The following is a 16,381-nucleotide window of genomic DNA, read 5'->3' as shown; positions in this document are numbered from 1 at the left end:
TAACCTAGGTGTCTCGCTGGGAAAGGGCAAACAGCAAGTTTGCAAATTTTTCTAGTTCCCCCATATAAATGGGGATGGAGGCATGCTCAGCCACTTCTCTGGAGACCATGGTTTGACAAGTCATGGTAGGTGTTGCCAGGGTGTAGCAATACAGCCTGAGTTTGCTAGAACTTTCTGGTATGTCTACATAAAACATAGGGAAATTGGTGGTTAACTCTGTTAATTCAGCCTTTGGGTATTTTATCAGGTTTAAGACCTGGTCAGTTCTGACCTATGCTGGTTTCCAACCCTCTACTGGCATAGGAAAAACTTTGTATCATTAGAGATGCACCAGTGCTTATGCAGTTCCTTTATTTTATCGTGAAAGAAGAAGAAGAAAAAAAAGAGTTGTATTGGAAATGCTCTATTAACTTGTGAATGTTTTTGCAAGATTACTGAAAGGTTATGTATTCACAGTTCTGTCAACAGATTTTAGGTTCAGAGTTGGTACTTGGGTTTCATACCATATGTGAAATTAGTCTGTTTGAAGAGTTTTGAAAGTTAGAGTGCTAGAGAAATGAGTGTTAAGGGACTTTTTAATTTTGTGAGACGTTTTTGTAGAGAACTCTGGAGTTTGTGTGATGTTTAATACTAAATTTCTCTATGTACACAAGGCATTTACATACAGCATTTGTCATTTTGGCAGATATCACAGTTTCAAAAAATACTTCAGCACCACTGCTCTGGTCCCCAGAGGCTGAAAGATCTCATTCCCTCTCACAGCATCCTGCATCTAGCTCCAAAAAACCTGCATTCAATTTATCTGCTTTTGGATCTCCCTCTCCTGTAAGTACTGCACATTGGCAATTTTAGTTAAGTTCAATGTGTAGCCATTTTACTAACCACTTACCAATAATATCTTTCTGTAGTCACTTGGAAACACTTCTGTCTTTAAGACAAGACAGCTTGGGGATTCTCCATTTTATCCTGGAAAGACCTCTTACGGTGGTGCAGCCGCAGCAGCGAGACAGACAAAAGTGCAGATTTCTTCTTACCAGGTATGAGAACAGTAGTGCAGTGTGAGGGAAAACATAATTGAAATACAGAAGGGGGAGCTTGGCCAGAAAAGCTCTGAGCCAGGAACTTAACTTGAAAAATGTGGCAGCAGTTCCTGTCTTGCCCGTTCAGCCTACAGTTTTTGTTTGAATTCTTGTGTAACACTTTGTGTAGAAATGCTTATCATAAAGCACAAGAATGACAGTAGCATTTTAGTTGCTGGGCAGTTTCTTGTAGTAGGGGTTTCCTTTGTTACATCTTCAAAAAATTTCCATTTTCTGACATGGTCTGCCTCTGACCATTTTATGGTATAATAATGTATAAATAACTACAATAATGGCTTAACTTTGAAAGTGTTGTTAATAGCAGCAAAAGTTACCTCCCAGATACTTGCATGTAGATTTTACACAAACATTCAAAGTACTGTGAATTTTTTAATATCGTAGTATACAAAAGGCAAATTTGTTCATCCTTTGCACTGTTATTACTGAGAGGGAGGCATGCAGTCCTGCATGCTATATCAAGATAAACAATAAGGTGGTCTCTATTTTACTGTCATTCAGATGGCTCTTGAGAAGAGCTGCTTGTCCCCAAGTGTTGTTTGTGGTCTAAAATGAACCAGTAAATAAAAAATCCTGACCGCTCTCAGTAGTTAGAGTTGAATCTAAAGGCAAGTCAGTAAAATCTGATTTGGTTCTAATTTGTTTAAATGAAAATGCCTTTTGTTAAAAAACTAAAAAGTCAACAGGAACTTTAAAGAATTAAAAATAAGTTTGCTAGACCTATTTTAGCAGTCTGTTTCTACCACAGAACAAGGGGACCTAAAATTGCCTGATTCAGGGAAATCTCGAGCCTTGCAGGTTTTCCTGACTTGGTGTTGAGTCAAACTTCAGGACATTTAAAACTTCTGTAAGCTAGAAGTCCTCTTTGGTTGGCTATTTTTATTTTTTACAAATTTTGTGGAATATGTTTAAAAGAGGAAGCAAATATTAGGCTTTTAAAGGAGAGACAAGCTTGTTTGTTGCTGTGTACAGTGAGTCTCACTTGTGTGTTCTTAGTGTTGTTTGACCTGCTTCCTGTCTTCACGTAGTCGTGTGGGAAGCATGGTATGGTTACATGAGAGATGCATCATAATTTAAAAAATACAAATGGTCACACTGAAGTGTTTTAAAATTATGTTCAGTCATAATTACAGTACAACATTTACTTTTTCAGTGTGTTTATTTATATTATTATGTTTAGATCTGTTACAGTTTAAATCAGATCATTATCTTTCTAAACAGAGTAAAAAGATCTGCAGTCAGCTACAGTCTTGTAGGAAATGAGAGAAGTAGAACTAGAAATTCATGATGGTGATTGTATACTCTGGTTTTAAGATGCCATGTTTACGCCATCATGAAACTCCAAGATCTGTTTTGCTACTGAAAGTACGTTCTGCAGCAGAAGTCTTTGCTTCAGTTCTGTTTTCCTAATCACTACTTCAGAGACCCTACAAGCCTAACATCTTCATTTTATGACCTTTTACATTTAAGGATTTCTTTTGCTGATTTATCCCATATGCAAGCTATGCAGGGCCCCACTTAAACTTCTGTTAAGTCAGTGGAGTATATTTATTTTCTTCATGCCCTGAATGCTCAGTGAGTGCATTTTACTCTGTCATACAAGTATTGGTTCTATCACCAGTGTAGCCCTAGGGCATAAAATATACATGTGTGTAACTCACAATCCAGCATCATAACATTGGCAATGCTAATTTTTCAGCCACCGATAAAAAGACAAATGAAAGCTAAACAAGCAAATGTGCAATCCTATGGCGTGACAAGTTCCACAGCACGGCGCATCTTGCAGACATTGGAGAAGATGTCAAGCCCTTTGGCGGTAAATAGCACTCCTTTTAATGTTTTATTCCATGTGTTTGAAAAACATAGTAAATGTGCCAGTGTAGGATGAAGATTTTACTTAATGTCATGTCCACTTTAATTTATTGCACCTGTTTTTTCAACAGGATGCTAAGAGGATTCCATCTTCTGTTTCTAGTCCACTGTCTTCTGTAAGTTGACCACAACCCCCCCATGTTTTTGTTGGATGGAACCCTTTTGTAGGGAAAAAAAACACCCTCTGAAATTTTGCCCTTTTTTCCCTTATTAGCCTGTGGACCGGAGTGTGCTGAATGTGACTAGCTTCCAATCCAGAGAAAACCAGGTAAGAACCAGTAGCATGTTAAGTTGAGATAGGTAACTCTGCTTTACATCTCTTAGGAGAAATGTCACAAACCTCAGTGACAGCACACACATGTATTCAAGTTATTGCTAGCCTTATGTTAGTTACAGCTGCCTTGGCTGTGTGGAAATTGCTAAAAATGTCTTTTCAATCCACACTACAAGAAGGACTGTGAAGATTACTCAGGTGGATAATTACTGTCTTTTTGTGGTGGTGTGCTGATTTGTCAAGAACAACTTTTCTAGAACACACAAAGTGGTTTTATCTTGGCCTGCAACTTGGGGTTAAGTTGCATGATAGATAACATTCTTGTTTCAGACAGTTTTCGCTTACAGAAATTATCAGAAAGAGAAAAGCATTGATTGATTGCTTAGATCTTGTGTTGATTTCCATGTTTATTTTAAGTAAAAAAGTATTTGGAAGTAGCACTGAATTGTTGCTGTGGTAAATAATTTCCTTGTTTTTATTTAAAAAATTACATTTATTAAATTGTGAAACCACCAAAGGTCACTTTTTAGCTCAGGCAGCCAAAGGAGCAAAAACGGTTTTTCTGCAATGCAAACTTCTAATCTGCTGTTGTAATGAGGAAGTGGACAGAATGTTTTAAAAAGTTTCTATGCTAATGGCTTGGTTCTGAGTATCATTAATTCTGCTGTCACTTGCATCTTTATAAAGATCTCAGATTTCCTGTACTGTCTTTGGACATACAATAAATTACAAGAATGTTGAAAAGTAGAGCATGTTAAGTTTTTTTGCCACCTCTTAAATATTTATCCCAGCAATTGACAACAATGCTGATATGGATTCTGCATTAAAATGCAGAACCACACCTGTGATGAGGCATTTAAAATGATCTACCAGATTTGCAGCATATACCCTGACGTTGATCAGAAAGTGAATGTTGCATACAGCTGTCACTGGGTAAAAATAGAGAAACTGTCTACTCTTAATGCTAGAATTCATAGAATTTGGCAGGGAGAGAGGGTAGCCTTTGATGGAAAGAGAGGACAGGATTGTATGTGCCCAGAAGAGTGTGTATTTTCCTGCTAAAGTGAACAAATGGTTGACAGGACACTTGGATAATCAGGCAAAAGTTTTGCAGGTCTTTTTTTTTTTGTGGAATTTTTCTTATTTTGATGATCTACACCAGAGAGAATAAGTCTTAGTGTATTGAACATGTAAATGGGTTACTTTTTTTTTCTTGTTGTACGTACGTGTTTCACTGCTTTGATGTCCTTTTACAATAATGTCATCTGCCTGGCATGTGAGGATAAGGTGGAAGATGTAATTTCCTGGATTTTTGTGAGGCTTTTGGTGCTCCCTCTTGCATCTTTCTGGGCAAGTTGTCCAGCTCTGGGATGAGCTGGGAGAACAGCAGGATGCAAAAGGTTGCAGTGAATTTGGCTACATCTGGCTGGTGACCGGTCACTAGCGGTGTTCCTCAGGATCAGTTCTAGGGCCAGTGCTGTTCAAAATTTCTCTCAGTGATCTGGAGGCACAGATTGAATGCTCCTTTAGCAGGTTTGCTGGTGATATGAAACAGGGAGGTTCCGCTGACTCACTTAAGGGACAAGAGTCCTTGCAGAGAGACAGAGTGGAGCACTGGGCAGTCATCAGTGGGATGAAATTTCACAAATCCAAATGCCAGCTCTACATCGTTGAGGTCGTGGGACTGAGTGCAAGTTTGCAGGTGACACCAAACTGAGCAGTGCAGCTGGCACATCTGAGGGATGTCATCCAGAAGGACCAGGACAAGCTCTAGAAGAAGTGGGCCCATGTGAAGGTCATGCAGTTCTGTGCCTGGGTTGGGGCACAATCATCTGTTGATACTAATTTAAATAGTGCATACATCCTAAGTCTCATTCTTCTTATCACCAAGGTTACAGATAATTTGATATATCATGGGGCCTTTGGGGTCTTCTTTCTCTGTTCAGTTAAGCCAATTTTACAGAATGTTCAGTGCTTTCTGTTTATTAATTAGCCTTTGTCTGAAAAAAAGCTTTGACAAGAAAAGTCAGACCAGTACTTTTAAGAGCATCAAATGCAAATCTAAAACATTGGAACATACATTGATGAGACTTCTTTTAAAATATTTCACAATTTATTTTTTTAAAGTGTAACTTCAAAGGAAGAAAATGTAGAAAAAAAAAGAAACCCAGAACCTAATTTAACTATCCTTAGCAGTTTCAACATTAAATTAATGGATTAAGTCATTAAAAAAAAAATTACAGTGAGGGCAGAGCAGAGGAAAGGACAGTGGCACATTATTATAACATAAGTTATTTTGCTGATAGGAATACAGTTTTTTTCTGTGAAGTAACTGCCAAATTTTGACACAGAATTCAGTCAGACTTTGACTATTCCAGTAGCTTTTTGGATTTTATAACTGATCTTCTGGTGATTTCCTTCTGCAAGCTAAATGTTTTCAACATCTCCACATTGTTTTAACTGGGTGCTGAGACTGGTGGGAGGTTTATAGTTCTCTAACTTGTATCATCAATAAATGCTGTGATAAGTTGGGTGGGTGCAAGGATAAATTGATTGCTGCTTCCCTTTCAAAGATGGATTCGCAACATCCACCTGTCCAGAAACTTGTGACACCAAAGCCAATCTCCCTGACAGGGAGTCGGATCACATATTTTAAACCATCTTTGAAATCAGCTACTAATTCCAGAAAAATTCACCAAAGGGTAGATACAGACCATCACGTAAGTAAATTTTCATGTCCTAATTGTCTGCTTTTTGCAAGACTGGAATGTGTCTAACCAGTCTACTAAGGTGCTCTTTCTTGCAAGAGCACCTGTAGTATACTTGTGGTAAGAATTAAGAAAAGACAGTGGTAACCATTGTGAAAGAGATACTGAGAGGTTTTATGAATATAATTGTGTCTTTGGCACGCTAAGTGGCTGGTGCTTATTTTCAGAATGGGGTGATGTGCTGTTGGGCCAGGGTTTTTGCAGTGAAAGAATATTAAAATACAGAAACACAAATTTCCTTTACATGTGCTGCTGTTCAGAAAGCTGATGGAACATGCTGATGTTTTGTATAAAATGTTTCAAGTGAACTGTGCGCTCCAAGTCAGATTTTTAGGCATTGCCAGTTCAGATGACTTTCATAATTACCCATTCTGATCACTTCGGTGTAGATGGAGTTCCTGATAAACCTTCCTTAAAACAGTACTGGTATTTCTTTCAGAAAAAAATCACCCATCGTTCCAGTATAAGTTTGAATGTAAAAATGACCAGGTGTTAAATCTATGGGCTGGAGATTAAGTGGATAGTCAGGGTAGTTAGGGAACAAGGTTCAGCAGATGAGGTATATTTAGTGGTATAAATAAAAAAAAAAAAAAAAAAAAAAACAGCCCAAAATGCATGTTTGGTTGTCTTTTCTTTGTGTTGTGTTTATAAATATATTCAGATAAATCTTGAAATAAATAAAACTTATTTTGCAGGACATAATGGAGGAGAGTTTTCATGCAGAAAAGCCTGTAAAATCATCTGAAAGGTATGACAAATCTATTAATTTAAAATACTTGAGAGAAGAAAGACCTCTCCTTTGTCAGCAGAGTCTGCACACTTGCCTTCTTTTGGAAGATCAGGAAGAGTTCTCAGTAAAAGTGAATAGAAAAAAGTGAAAAAAATTGTATTAGGAGAGAAGTTAACTATTTGTGCATCTTGGTGTTCTTTAGGGGAGCAGCTGTTAGTTTCAGGTAATTAAATAATTGCTTAGAGTCTGAAGGCTTTGTCGCACAGGAATTTCTTTTTTTGAAAAATTCTTTATAATGTAAAATGCCTTGCAGTTCAGGAGTAAATTCAATTTTTCGGTGGGTTTTTTTCCCTTTAATATTTATCTATTTATTTATACAGAAAGCTAGAGAAAGATTGTTTTCAAATGTTCCTTATGTGACAAAGGCACTTGTCTGCTCTGTGAGTTTGCATGAAAAACAGAAGCCCTTCAGAGTCATCTAAAGACAAATGCCAGCTTGTTTGAAAAAAAAAATTGGGAAAGCTAATAATTGTATTTCTTCTTGAGGAGATTGTCTTGCATTATGCTGCTTGCTCAGCATAGAATGACTTGAGATAATATTGGTGACTCCCTTCTGAGGAACTAATATTTTGGATATTACTTGAATTAAAGCACTGTGTGCTCAGAAGATAACCTTTTTTTGAGGAGTCAAACCTTTTAAAGAACAGCATTAGGGAATCTGCTAATGTGTTGGCTCTGTGTTCATCTTCCAAGCAATTCTTACATTGCCTTCGGCATTCTTTGGCTTGCAAAAAACCTGAAAGCCAACCCTTTGTTTTACAGTCTAATAGTTTGACTTTACAGGAACCATCTTTGGTTTTGGCAGAGTTGCAAACAGATGTTAGGTTTTAAGTGTGGGTTTTCACACTGTTCTAAGTTTTCTTTGGTGCAACTCTTTTCTCCATGTAGAAGGGAGATCCAGGAAACTAATACCGCTTTTCATTTGTTTCACAAGTTTTACTGGTATGTTTCTACTTTGACTTAAGACTAGATAGTCCTTTTATTTTAGCTCTTTTATGAAGGCAGTCTGTGTTTGTCATATTATGGAATAGAAATACAAAACTAGGAAGAGCCAGAGTCTCTTCAGGCAGCTAAACTGCAGTACTTTGGTACATCTCCGTTCAGCTTAACAAAGGCTGTCTAGTTTTTAACCAGTGTCAGTATTGTAGATTGACTTGCTTGAAGACAGAACTGTCCTTGCCCCTTAGAAGCTGACAGGTGTTAACAGAAGAGAGGAATATGGGTTATCATAGACATGCTATAATTGTCTGAATAAAGGTTTATTTTGACATGAGTTTTTATTTCATGATTCACATTGATTGTCAGTTTGGATTAGGGAAAAGTTTGAGCATATGGCTTTAAGGATCTGGCTTCTTCTCAGTGGTTACAGTGTTGAGCAGATGTTTGTAACTATCTGGGAGGTTTAGGCCAGTTCTTTTCCTCAATCCTCTAGAAACTTGACCTGGTATCTTCCAGTGTTATCCAATGTACTTTTGTAATGACTGACTGATTGGCTGCAGGATAAGCTTGATACTGTAATTTTTTTCAGGGATACTTCATCATAATGCCATACTGCTTTTTATTGTTGCTATTCCTTAGTTGACTTCTATTTTGGGATGTGGCATGGGTTTGGTTTGCTTTGGTTTGTTGTTGTTGGGGTTGTCTGTGTGTGTGGCAGGGTGCATGTTTCTTGTTTTGAGGTTTTTCTTTTGTTTTTTCTTTTGTTTCCCCTTTCCACTTGGATTAGGAGTCTTTCTGGTTTGGCTCTAGGCTTTTGTAATGAACAGAGAAATGTCTTTGTATGCCTTACAAAAGGGATCTGTATTCCTGTCTGAAAAGACTTCTGGAATGTTGGCACGCCCAAACACCTCTCCTGCTTCTGCTGATGGCCTCAGGAAAGCTAGTGCTGCTGATGAAGCTTGTGTCATATTTTCTTGCCACACAAGTTTAAACCTCTCTATTCCATAAGAGCTGTCGGCAATATTTCCTGTGTGAACGTGCACACACACCTGCCCACCCCCTGCCCATATATTTTTAGTTATTCTTTTATATCCCTTCAGAGATATGTGATCATCACAGAATCAGAGAACTGGCAGTCAAAATTTCCACTGTCTGGACTATTAAAAGCAAACATTAGAAAATAACAGTCTAAATTGCTTCTTCTATTTCAGGTCTTCTGGCTTAGTCATCATTCCTTTATGGATGTTGTGGCTGTTTTTTATGTATGTTATTCTCACTGCTGCTCTTATTCAGCTTTTGCTCTTTAGAACACCAGCTATTTCCCAGCATTTGGGAACTTGTGGGATGTTTTTTTCTGTTTCTAATTAGCAGAGAGCTTGAAGCAATTATTTGATAAATTTGTGGGGTTTATCCTTTTTTTTTTTCCTTCTTTCTTTTCAATTCCCTTCTTCAACCTGTGTATTTTTATTCTGTGCCAGCAAATTGAGCTACCCCAAACTCGATACTCCTGCATCCAATGGTCTGTCTTCAGGAGGAAGGATGGATAGTTCCTGTGGCAAGATGAGAAGGGAAAGGGAACGATACTGTGCATCAAGACCTGGACAAAAACAACAACAACAACTGGTAAGAGTCTGTCAGGTTAATTGATCTCACTGTGATTACTGAAATAAAGATCTTCATTGCCTCTCAGTAATTTACAATAATGCCATTTCAGTTTTGTGGGTGTTTTGCTGTGGGTTTAGAGCAGGCTCTGGTTTAGTTATCTGTATAAGTGCCTCGACTTTGGTTTTTAAAATGTTCCATTGTATTATCTTGGATATTCTTCATACTATAAAGTTTCTTATTAGTTGCTGAATTAATAACTTTGTTAGAGTTTTGTAGAGTTTTTAGAAAGGAATGAAGTGCCAAGTATTAAAAATAAAAAGCTTTTTTATTTTGTTATTTTATATGTAAATCATGCAGAAAGGTACAGGCTAAGAGCTTGAAGCAGAAGACAGTGTTTGGCATGTTTGCTAATGATCATTCACAATTTTTGGCACTTATTCAACCTCATTGTGAACGGTTTCTTGTTTCAATGGGAAAATATTTTTTTCCAAGTTCAAGTGACTTCAGAGACTTCGTCAGCTGTCCTACCTAGTTTTGCAAGAGGAACACTTTCTTACTTGCCATGAAGTTGCGCTCTTAATTAAAGAGATAAGGAAATAATAGAATCCTAGAATGGTTATGTTTTTCTAGATATTTATTAACTAAAGGACAAAACCAAAAATAAAAACTTATCTGCGCCCCTCACTCTTCTGCTCAGGTAACTATTTTGAGCTTACTTTCAGTATTCGTACTGGATCGGTCATGGATGTAGTATCACATGGAAACAGGCCTGCCATAAATAAAAATGATGTGGCAGACTTGGAGAGGTTAGGATTCCTTTTGAAAACCTGCTTTGTCTATAAATCTCCCTGTTACATTTAACTTGGTTAAGAAACTAATGGGGAGACAGGGTAGGAAGGTGGTAGGTCTTGTGAAAAAGAAAAGCTAAAATTTACAACTATTTAAAGAATGAGAAAGATTAAAATTTGAAACTTCTTAAGAAAGTGAAAAAATAGGTTTTGCAGCTTCTTAAAAGAAAAAAATAAACTAACAAAAATTAAAATTTGCACGTAGGAGATGGAGCAAGAACTACCTGAAGTACCCCTGCCCATCAGTACTGCGTCGCTGCCGACATTCAACTTCAGTTTCCCTGCCAGTAGTGCTGTCTCCTCATCACCCAGCATTGTTTCAAAACCAGTGATGAACAAGGTAAATCTCTGCTGTATACTGTGAATACTTTTTCAGGGTGATTATACATCCTCCTTGCTGAATGTTAACTTTTTCTGTGGTGCTCATGAAACTAAGCAACCTGAGTTTATAACCTGCAAAAAGCAAGCTTTTTCATATAACTCTTAGCTGTGGATCAGAAATATCAAACATCAGATTTCCCAACTTCATTGCAGAATGTCTGTTAGATAGTGAATTCAGGTAGCTGCTGTTATTTCACCTGGATGCTTTTCTTTTAGATGCCAGTCTTAATTCTTTTGAAATTACAGGTACAACCAGCAAGTAATGTTGGCAGTCCTACGTTTGTGTTTTCATCTCCAATTGTGAAATCTACTGAGGTGAAAGTGCTACCTCCATTGTCTGTAAGTAAAATAAATCCCATCATTTTCTCAAGGCTTTAGTAGAATGCTGTGGAACAGTAAAGCAGAACTGGTCCTGGTAAGGGGGATAACAAATATATAGATTGCTGACTTGCACTTTTCCACCCAGCACCCACCAAAAGTTTCAAGACTGGATTTCAGATTATTGTTTGTGTGTGAAACTTGATTAAAATTTCTGAGAATCTAAAAAACCCTTCTCTTTTTCACAGCAGATAAAGTTTACATTTAGTGTTCCTGTTGTAAAGTCATCAGAGCTTTCTGTATCCACTGATACACCAGTGACATCCATCCTTAGTCCAGGTAACAAAAGTTTTAGCATTTCATTGAGTGTTTTTTTTTGTGTATGTTAAATAGTTAATCTGTCATTTCTAAGCTTGTTCCAAATTCCAGGCAAAGTGTGTTTTTAGTGACAGGTTGGCTTTTAATCAGATTGTAACTATAAACTTTCATAAATAAGGTCGAATTTTAAAGCTTCTTACTTAAAAATAATGAAACATGGACATTCTTGTTTCTAGTGAACATGAATATGTTCTAAATGGATTTCTTTGTAAAAGGTGGGTTTTTGTTTTATTTTTAAAGGTAGTGCCACTGTAAACAGCACCAGCAATAAGAAGGAAGAGGAAGAAGAGTATGATGGGTTCTGCAAACCTGCTAAGTTCTTAAAGCAAGGAAGTGTGTTAGACATTCTAAAAACCCCTGGTGAGATAATGAACTCTTTTAAAAATACTTTGCAGAGAACACACTTGCATATAGCTGCATTGATTTTTAAAAAGCCCAGCTCAACAGCAACCAGAAAAACCTCCATACAATTTGTCACAGTTAAGGCAGTGTCAGCAGTAAATACAGAATTAAATGGTACATCTGTTTTGCTTGATGCCCCCTTCTGTTATAAGGGGCTTTCATTGCTGATGGGAAAACTGTAGCTTCAGACCAGATGCATTGCTTCTCCTTTATGTGTTAGGTTGTAATTCAAACTTGAGTATAAATAGAATTAGTCAAAGAATCAGTGTTTTGTTTAAATAAATAAAATTTGTGTAATTTGAAAAGAAATGTTTGTAAAATGCTTTACAAACATTCCTCTCCCACCTTCGTCATCTCCAGAAATTAAGAATGGTAAAGATAATTTCATTCCTAAAGGTGTTTCAAATGCTGCATATCTTTTGGCCTTAAATGTTGAGAGTTACTCTGGTTTCACATTAAAATTTTAAGTAGCAGTAGGCTGTCACACTTTTAAAAAAGCGGGTTTCAAGTCATTGCCATTGTTTTCAACTGTTGAGTCAAGAGTGTGTGTGTAGATGATGTTTTTTGTTTTAGGAAAAGGACTTAATTGAACTTGATCTTTCCCATAAGCCATGCGATACAGCAGGATTTTTATTATGAAATCTATGTTCAACTTAAGAAGGAAGTGCCCATTTATATTGGAAAGAGCTGAGTGAGAGAAAATACACTGTGTGGTTTTTTTAGGGAAAGACCTGTGGGTTGAAGTGGCATTAGTTTTATTTATCAGTTTAACAGAATCAGGTTCTGAATCCACACTGTTCAAAGATTCCACTTCTAATATAAAAAAAAAAAAACAACCCAAAGCAATAATAACGTAACAGAAAAATGAGAAACTCTTTAGCTTTACACTTAAATGTGCTGATATTTAAGATGCGTTGCTGTAGCATTTTCGTTAGTGTTTCCATATTGGTGGTTCATGTTTTCTGAAAAGTTTGCACCTTTAAATAAAGAGTTGGCCATGCCCAGTGCATTTTGAGTAAAGTTTGTAGAAAAAAATTGTGTGTTTGTCTTAATTTTTATTGCTTAATTATTACTCAGTATTTGTGGGGGAATACTGTGTGGATTGCTGTTCCAAGTACCAACTGCTGTACAGCTACTAAGTAGATGTGAGTCATCTACTATGGCAGAAATAGCTTTAGAAATTTGATTCGATTGGGTATGGTGTCTTAAAATGAAATTGGATTATTTCCAGTCTATGACAGATCAGATCATCAGCTTTCAGTACTGTTTGTTTATACTTATATCTTCTAGTGTACTGGTAGATACAAATGAAATTTGTATTTAAAATTTCTTGGAAGTGAAGAGTTAAATCAAGCTTTAAATAAGTGTTCTGTTGTGTTCCAGCTCAGCATATGAAATTTCACCCCTTTAGATAAGATTTCCGTGGACTTCCTCTTGCAGTTAACTTGGAATGTATAATTGTAACCACTGACACTTGGTTTAAATTTGTGCTGTCTAATAAGTAACTTCCGTGCAGTAGGTACAAACAGCTTCATCAGTAAGACCTCTCCTTTTTTCTTTTTCTTTAACTAGGCTTTATGTCTGGAAAATCACCCTCCTGTTCATCTGCACAGCCTGTTACGAGCACAGTGGTCTATACAAGGCCCGCAATAAGTAGTTTTTCTGCAGGTAAAGACACCTCTAAACAAGCATCTTCGTTTTGGCAGTCTGACACACAGGACCCATGTCTGCAGAGCAAAACCACAGATGGCAAGTGTGTAACATGTGAAGCTGCTAAAGTATCCACTGTTGAGAGTACAAAGCTGACCATGAGTGTGAGTCCGTGCATCTCCTCCAAGACAACAGTCCCTACAACAGGGACACTGGGCTTTGAAGACAAATTTAAACCAGCACCCAACACGTGGGATTGTGATACCTGTCTGGTCCAGAACAAACCTGAAGCTACAAAATGTATAGCATGTGAGACACCAAAGCCTGGAACAGGAGTGATGCCTGCTTTGACAATGCCAATGGTCACGGACAACTCAGTGACAGTGACGTCCACCTCCAGCAGCACTGGCACAACAGCCACTCTGGGGTTTGGAGACAAATTTAAACAGCCAAAGGGCTCTTGGAACTGTTCAGAGTGCCTTCTACAAAATAAGGCAGAAGACAGCAAATGTGTAGCTTGTCAGTCTGAGAAACCAGGTTTGTTTTTCTCTTCTCCATTGTTTCTATCTTGGGCTATGTACGTGTTTTAGAGAATAAATATGTTGCATATAAAAAATATTTTGAGCAGCATGGCTGTATGCCATTAGTGGCTCTCTACAGGAATGGTTACAGGCACTTTGGAGGTCTCAGCCCAGATTCCAGCCTGTCACATGAGTTGAACTGATTGTGAAATTAGTGCAGAGCTGAACTGAAGCAAATATACCCTGCTTTACAGCTAGTAGGAGAGATGACTAAAATGGATGCCTTAATTAAATTAAAACCAATCAACTAATTTTCATTGGGGAAAAATGTGAACTCCTTGCAAGGAGTTAAAAACTACTGGCTTTGTTGGGGTTTTGTTTTCCTCGTTCAAAACATAAGTAGAAGCAGTATTTGCACAACATGGCTTAAAATGTCTCCAGTCAGCATTTGTGTGGAATTGAGTGGAGGTATGAAGCCAGATTCCAAGTCAGTGTTTGTGGGAGAATAAGAACGGAGCTTCGGTGGAGCCTCATTTCTAATGGGGTGCAGCTGTATAAAACAGGTGAACAGCATTGAAGGAGAAGAAGCTTGGAATGTTGATGTGTATTGACCAATCACAGAAGAGTAAAAGGGGCACACAGGTGTAATGCATGTGAGGAAAAAAAAAAGGTATAAAAAGTTGTACTTGGGAGGAATAAAAGGCTGATGCTTCCAACCATTTTTGGTGTCAGTCTTGTGTCTGCTGTCAAGTGTAGTCTTTTAACTAGTGGTCTTGTGCTAAAACACAACCATATGTTCAGCTAATGCCTATGGTAGTTTTTCAGAACGTGGGTAACCTTGTTTGGAAAGGCCAGGGTTATTACAGATCTTGGGGAGGCGAGTGCATTCTTCAGTTAATTCATGGGTTGTTTTCCATTATATGTCATTGTAACTGATTTTGAGAGTTTATTTTTTTAAAGCACAAATAATTATTTTAGTATTAACTTTCATTGGCTCTAAACATAATTTAATGTCAAAAGCACATCTCTAAATGCATCCTGGGAACAAAAATAGAAGTAAGATGGAACAGATTCTGCTTTTATAATCACTACGTACTAATAGTGGCATTTCTTCAGATAAGATAATTCATTTTAGAGGAAGCTTATTCTTTCAGACTTTCAGCCTCAGAGTGGTCAGCTGGCACTTTTGTCCAAGGCTCTGGTGATGGCAAGGAAGTGAAAGGTTTGCCATGACCACCGTGATGCAGAGAATTGCAGAGTTTGTCAAGGGGATGAGTGAAGCAAGTAAAATGGGAGGACATACATTTGCTGGATGTGTGCTGTGGAAAAGAAGTGCTTTGAATCTGAGAAATTATCTTGTGTCTCTCTTGAGTACCCCCCCTCAGTGGTTCGCTGTGGGTAAAGAGTAGAGTTATGTGGCTTTTGTGCCTTTGGGATGTCTGCTTCACTCCTGACACTTGCAGAGCTGAAGTTTGCTGTTGGGGCGCAGCATCAAGTGCCATCTCTTCCTGTACAGGGGAGGAAAGTCAGAAGGCAAGTGTTGGATTTCACACCTCAGCAGCAGTAGGTTGCTGCTGCTGTTGAAGACAGTGTAGCTTGTGTTGTGACCACAAAGTTGTGGGTTTGGAAGCTTTCAGTTCCTTTTTTTTTTCTTTTGTGACTGTATAATTTTGAATGTGTCCTGTCCTTGTGACTTGCTGATGAATCATTCTAGTCAATTCTCAGCCTTGCATCACTTGACAGTGATCATTAACTTGAGCAGTGCTAATTTTGATTACTGGTAACTGGTGTCACCAGGAATTCTTTTAGTAGTTTTAGTTCAATACAGTACCTTTAATTTACATCTGAAATCAGCTGTGTTGCTGTGTTTTATGAACTGCAGTTGCTGTTTAAATGTCACAATGGTTCGATTTGTGGTTGAATTCTATAAAGAAGAATCCAGGTTTACATGGAATGCAGGTTTGGAATCTATGGTTTACATTCTCAATTTCTGTTTGACTCAAATTGACTTACAGCTTGATGATTTTTTTTTACTGTTGCACTTGTGTGCTTTGCAATTTCGTGAGCATTTCTTAAAAAGTTTTTGTATGATTTAAGCAGGATGATTAACTATCTTGCTTCTTTCTCAGGGAGTTCAGTGCCTGTGACCAGTAGCAGTGTTTCTGCATTTTCTACTTCTTCTGGAAGTTTTCTGGATTTAGACAAATTCAAGAAGCCTGAAGGAAGTTGGCAATGTGAAGTCTGCTTGGTCCAAAACAAAGCAGAAGCCACACAATGCGTAGCCTGTGAAAATGTGAAACCAGGCACCAAAGCAGAGCTCAAAGGTAATACTTACTGAGAAGAACAAGAATGTGCATTCTGCAAGCCTTTTTTTTCCTCTTTTGTTTTTTTCTTTCCCCCTAAGTACAGTGATTTTTTTTTTTCTTTGAGTATGGCAAAATTGTCCATTTCTTGTTTAGGAATACTGCTTAGATAAGATCGTGTGCGTATGTTTCCACACCCATTCTTCAGAAAAGGACTGGGTTTTTTACAGGAAAG

The 16,381-nt window shown here is 37.6% G+C and overlaps 1 protein-coding gene across 3 annotated transcripts in view; it reads left to right on the top strand.

Moving 5' to 3' along the window:
* NUP153 (nucleoporin 153) overlaps window positions 1-16,381 on the top strand; it is a 43,422-nt gene that overhangs the window by 19,967 nt on the left and 7,074 nt on the right. The window contains exons 4-17 of one of the 3 annotated variants that reach the window (XM_062489121.1): window positions 686-825; window positions 909-1,037; window positions 2,797-2,913; window positions 3,041-3,085; window positions 3,184-3,237; window positions 5,817-5,963; window positions 6,707-6,759; window positions 9,219-9,363; window positions 10,399-10,533; window positions 10,821-10,913; window positions 11,144-11,231; window positions 11,511-11,630; window positions 13,245-13,859; window positions 15,973-16,167. In XM_062489121.1, coding sequence (XP_062345105.1) covers window positions 686-825; window positions 909-1,037; window positions 2,797-2,913; window positions 3,041-3,085; window positions 3,184-3,237; window positions 5,817-5,963; window positions 6,707-6,759; window positions 9,219-9,363; window positions 10,399-10,533; window positions 10,821-10,913; window positions 11,144-11,231; window positions 11,511-11,630; window positions 13,245-13,859; window positions 15,973-16,167 — 2,076 coding nt within the window. Of the gene's footprint in view, window positions 1-685; window positions 826-908; window positions 1,038-2,796; window positions 2,914-3,040; window positions 3,086-3,183; window positions 3,238-5,816; window positions 5,964-6,706; window positions 6,760-9,218; window positions 9,364-10,398; window positions 10,534-10,820; window positions 10,914-11,140; window positions 11,232-11,510; window positions 11,631-13,244; window positions 13,860-15,972; window positions 16,168-16,381 lie in introns of all 3 variants that reach the window. The other 2 variants (XM_062489045.1, XM_062489202.1) reach the window with 2 other exon arrangements.

This window comes from Cinclus cinclus, chromosome 1, assembly GCF_963662255.1.
Source record: "Cinclus cinclus chromosome 1, bCinCin1.1, whole genome shotgun sequence".
Classification (NCBI taxonomy): Eukaryota; Metazoa; Chordata; class Aves; order Passeriformes; family Cinclidae; genus Cinclus; species Cinclus cinclus.
Note: the sequence above shows the minus strand (reverse complement) of the source record. Positions and strands in the feature narration are given on the sequence as shown.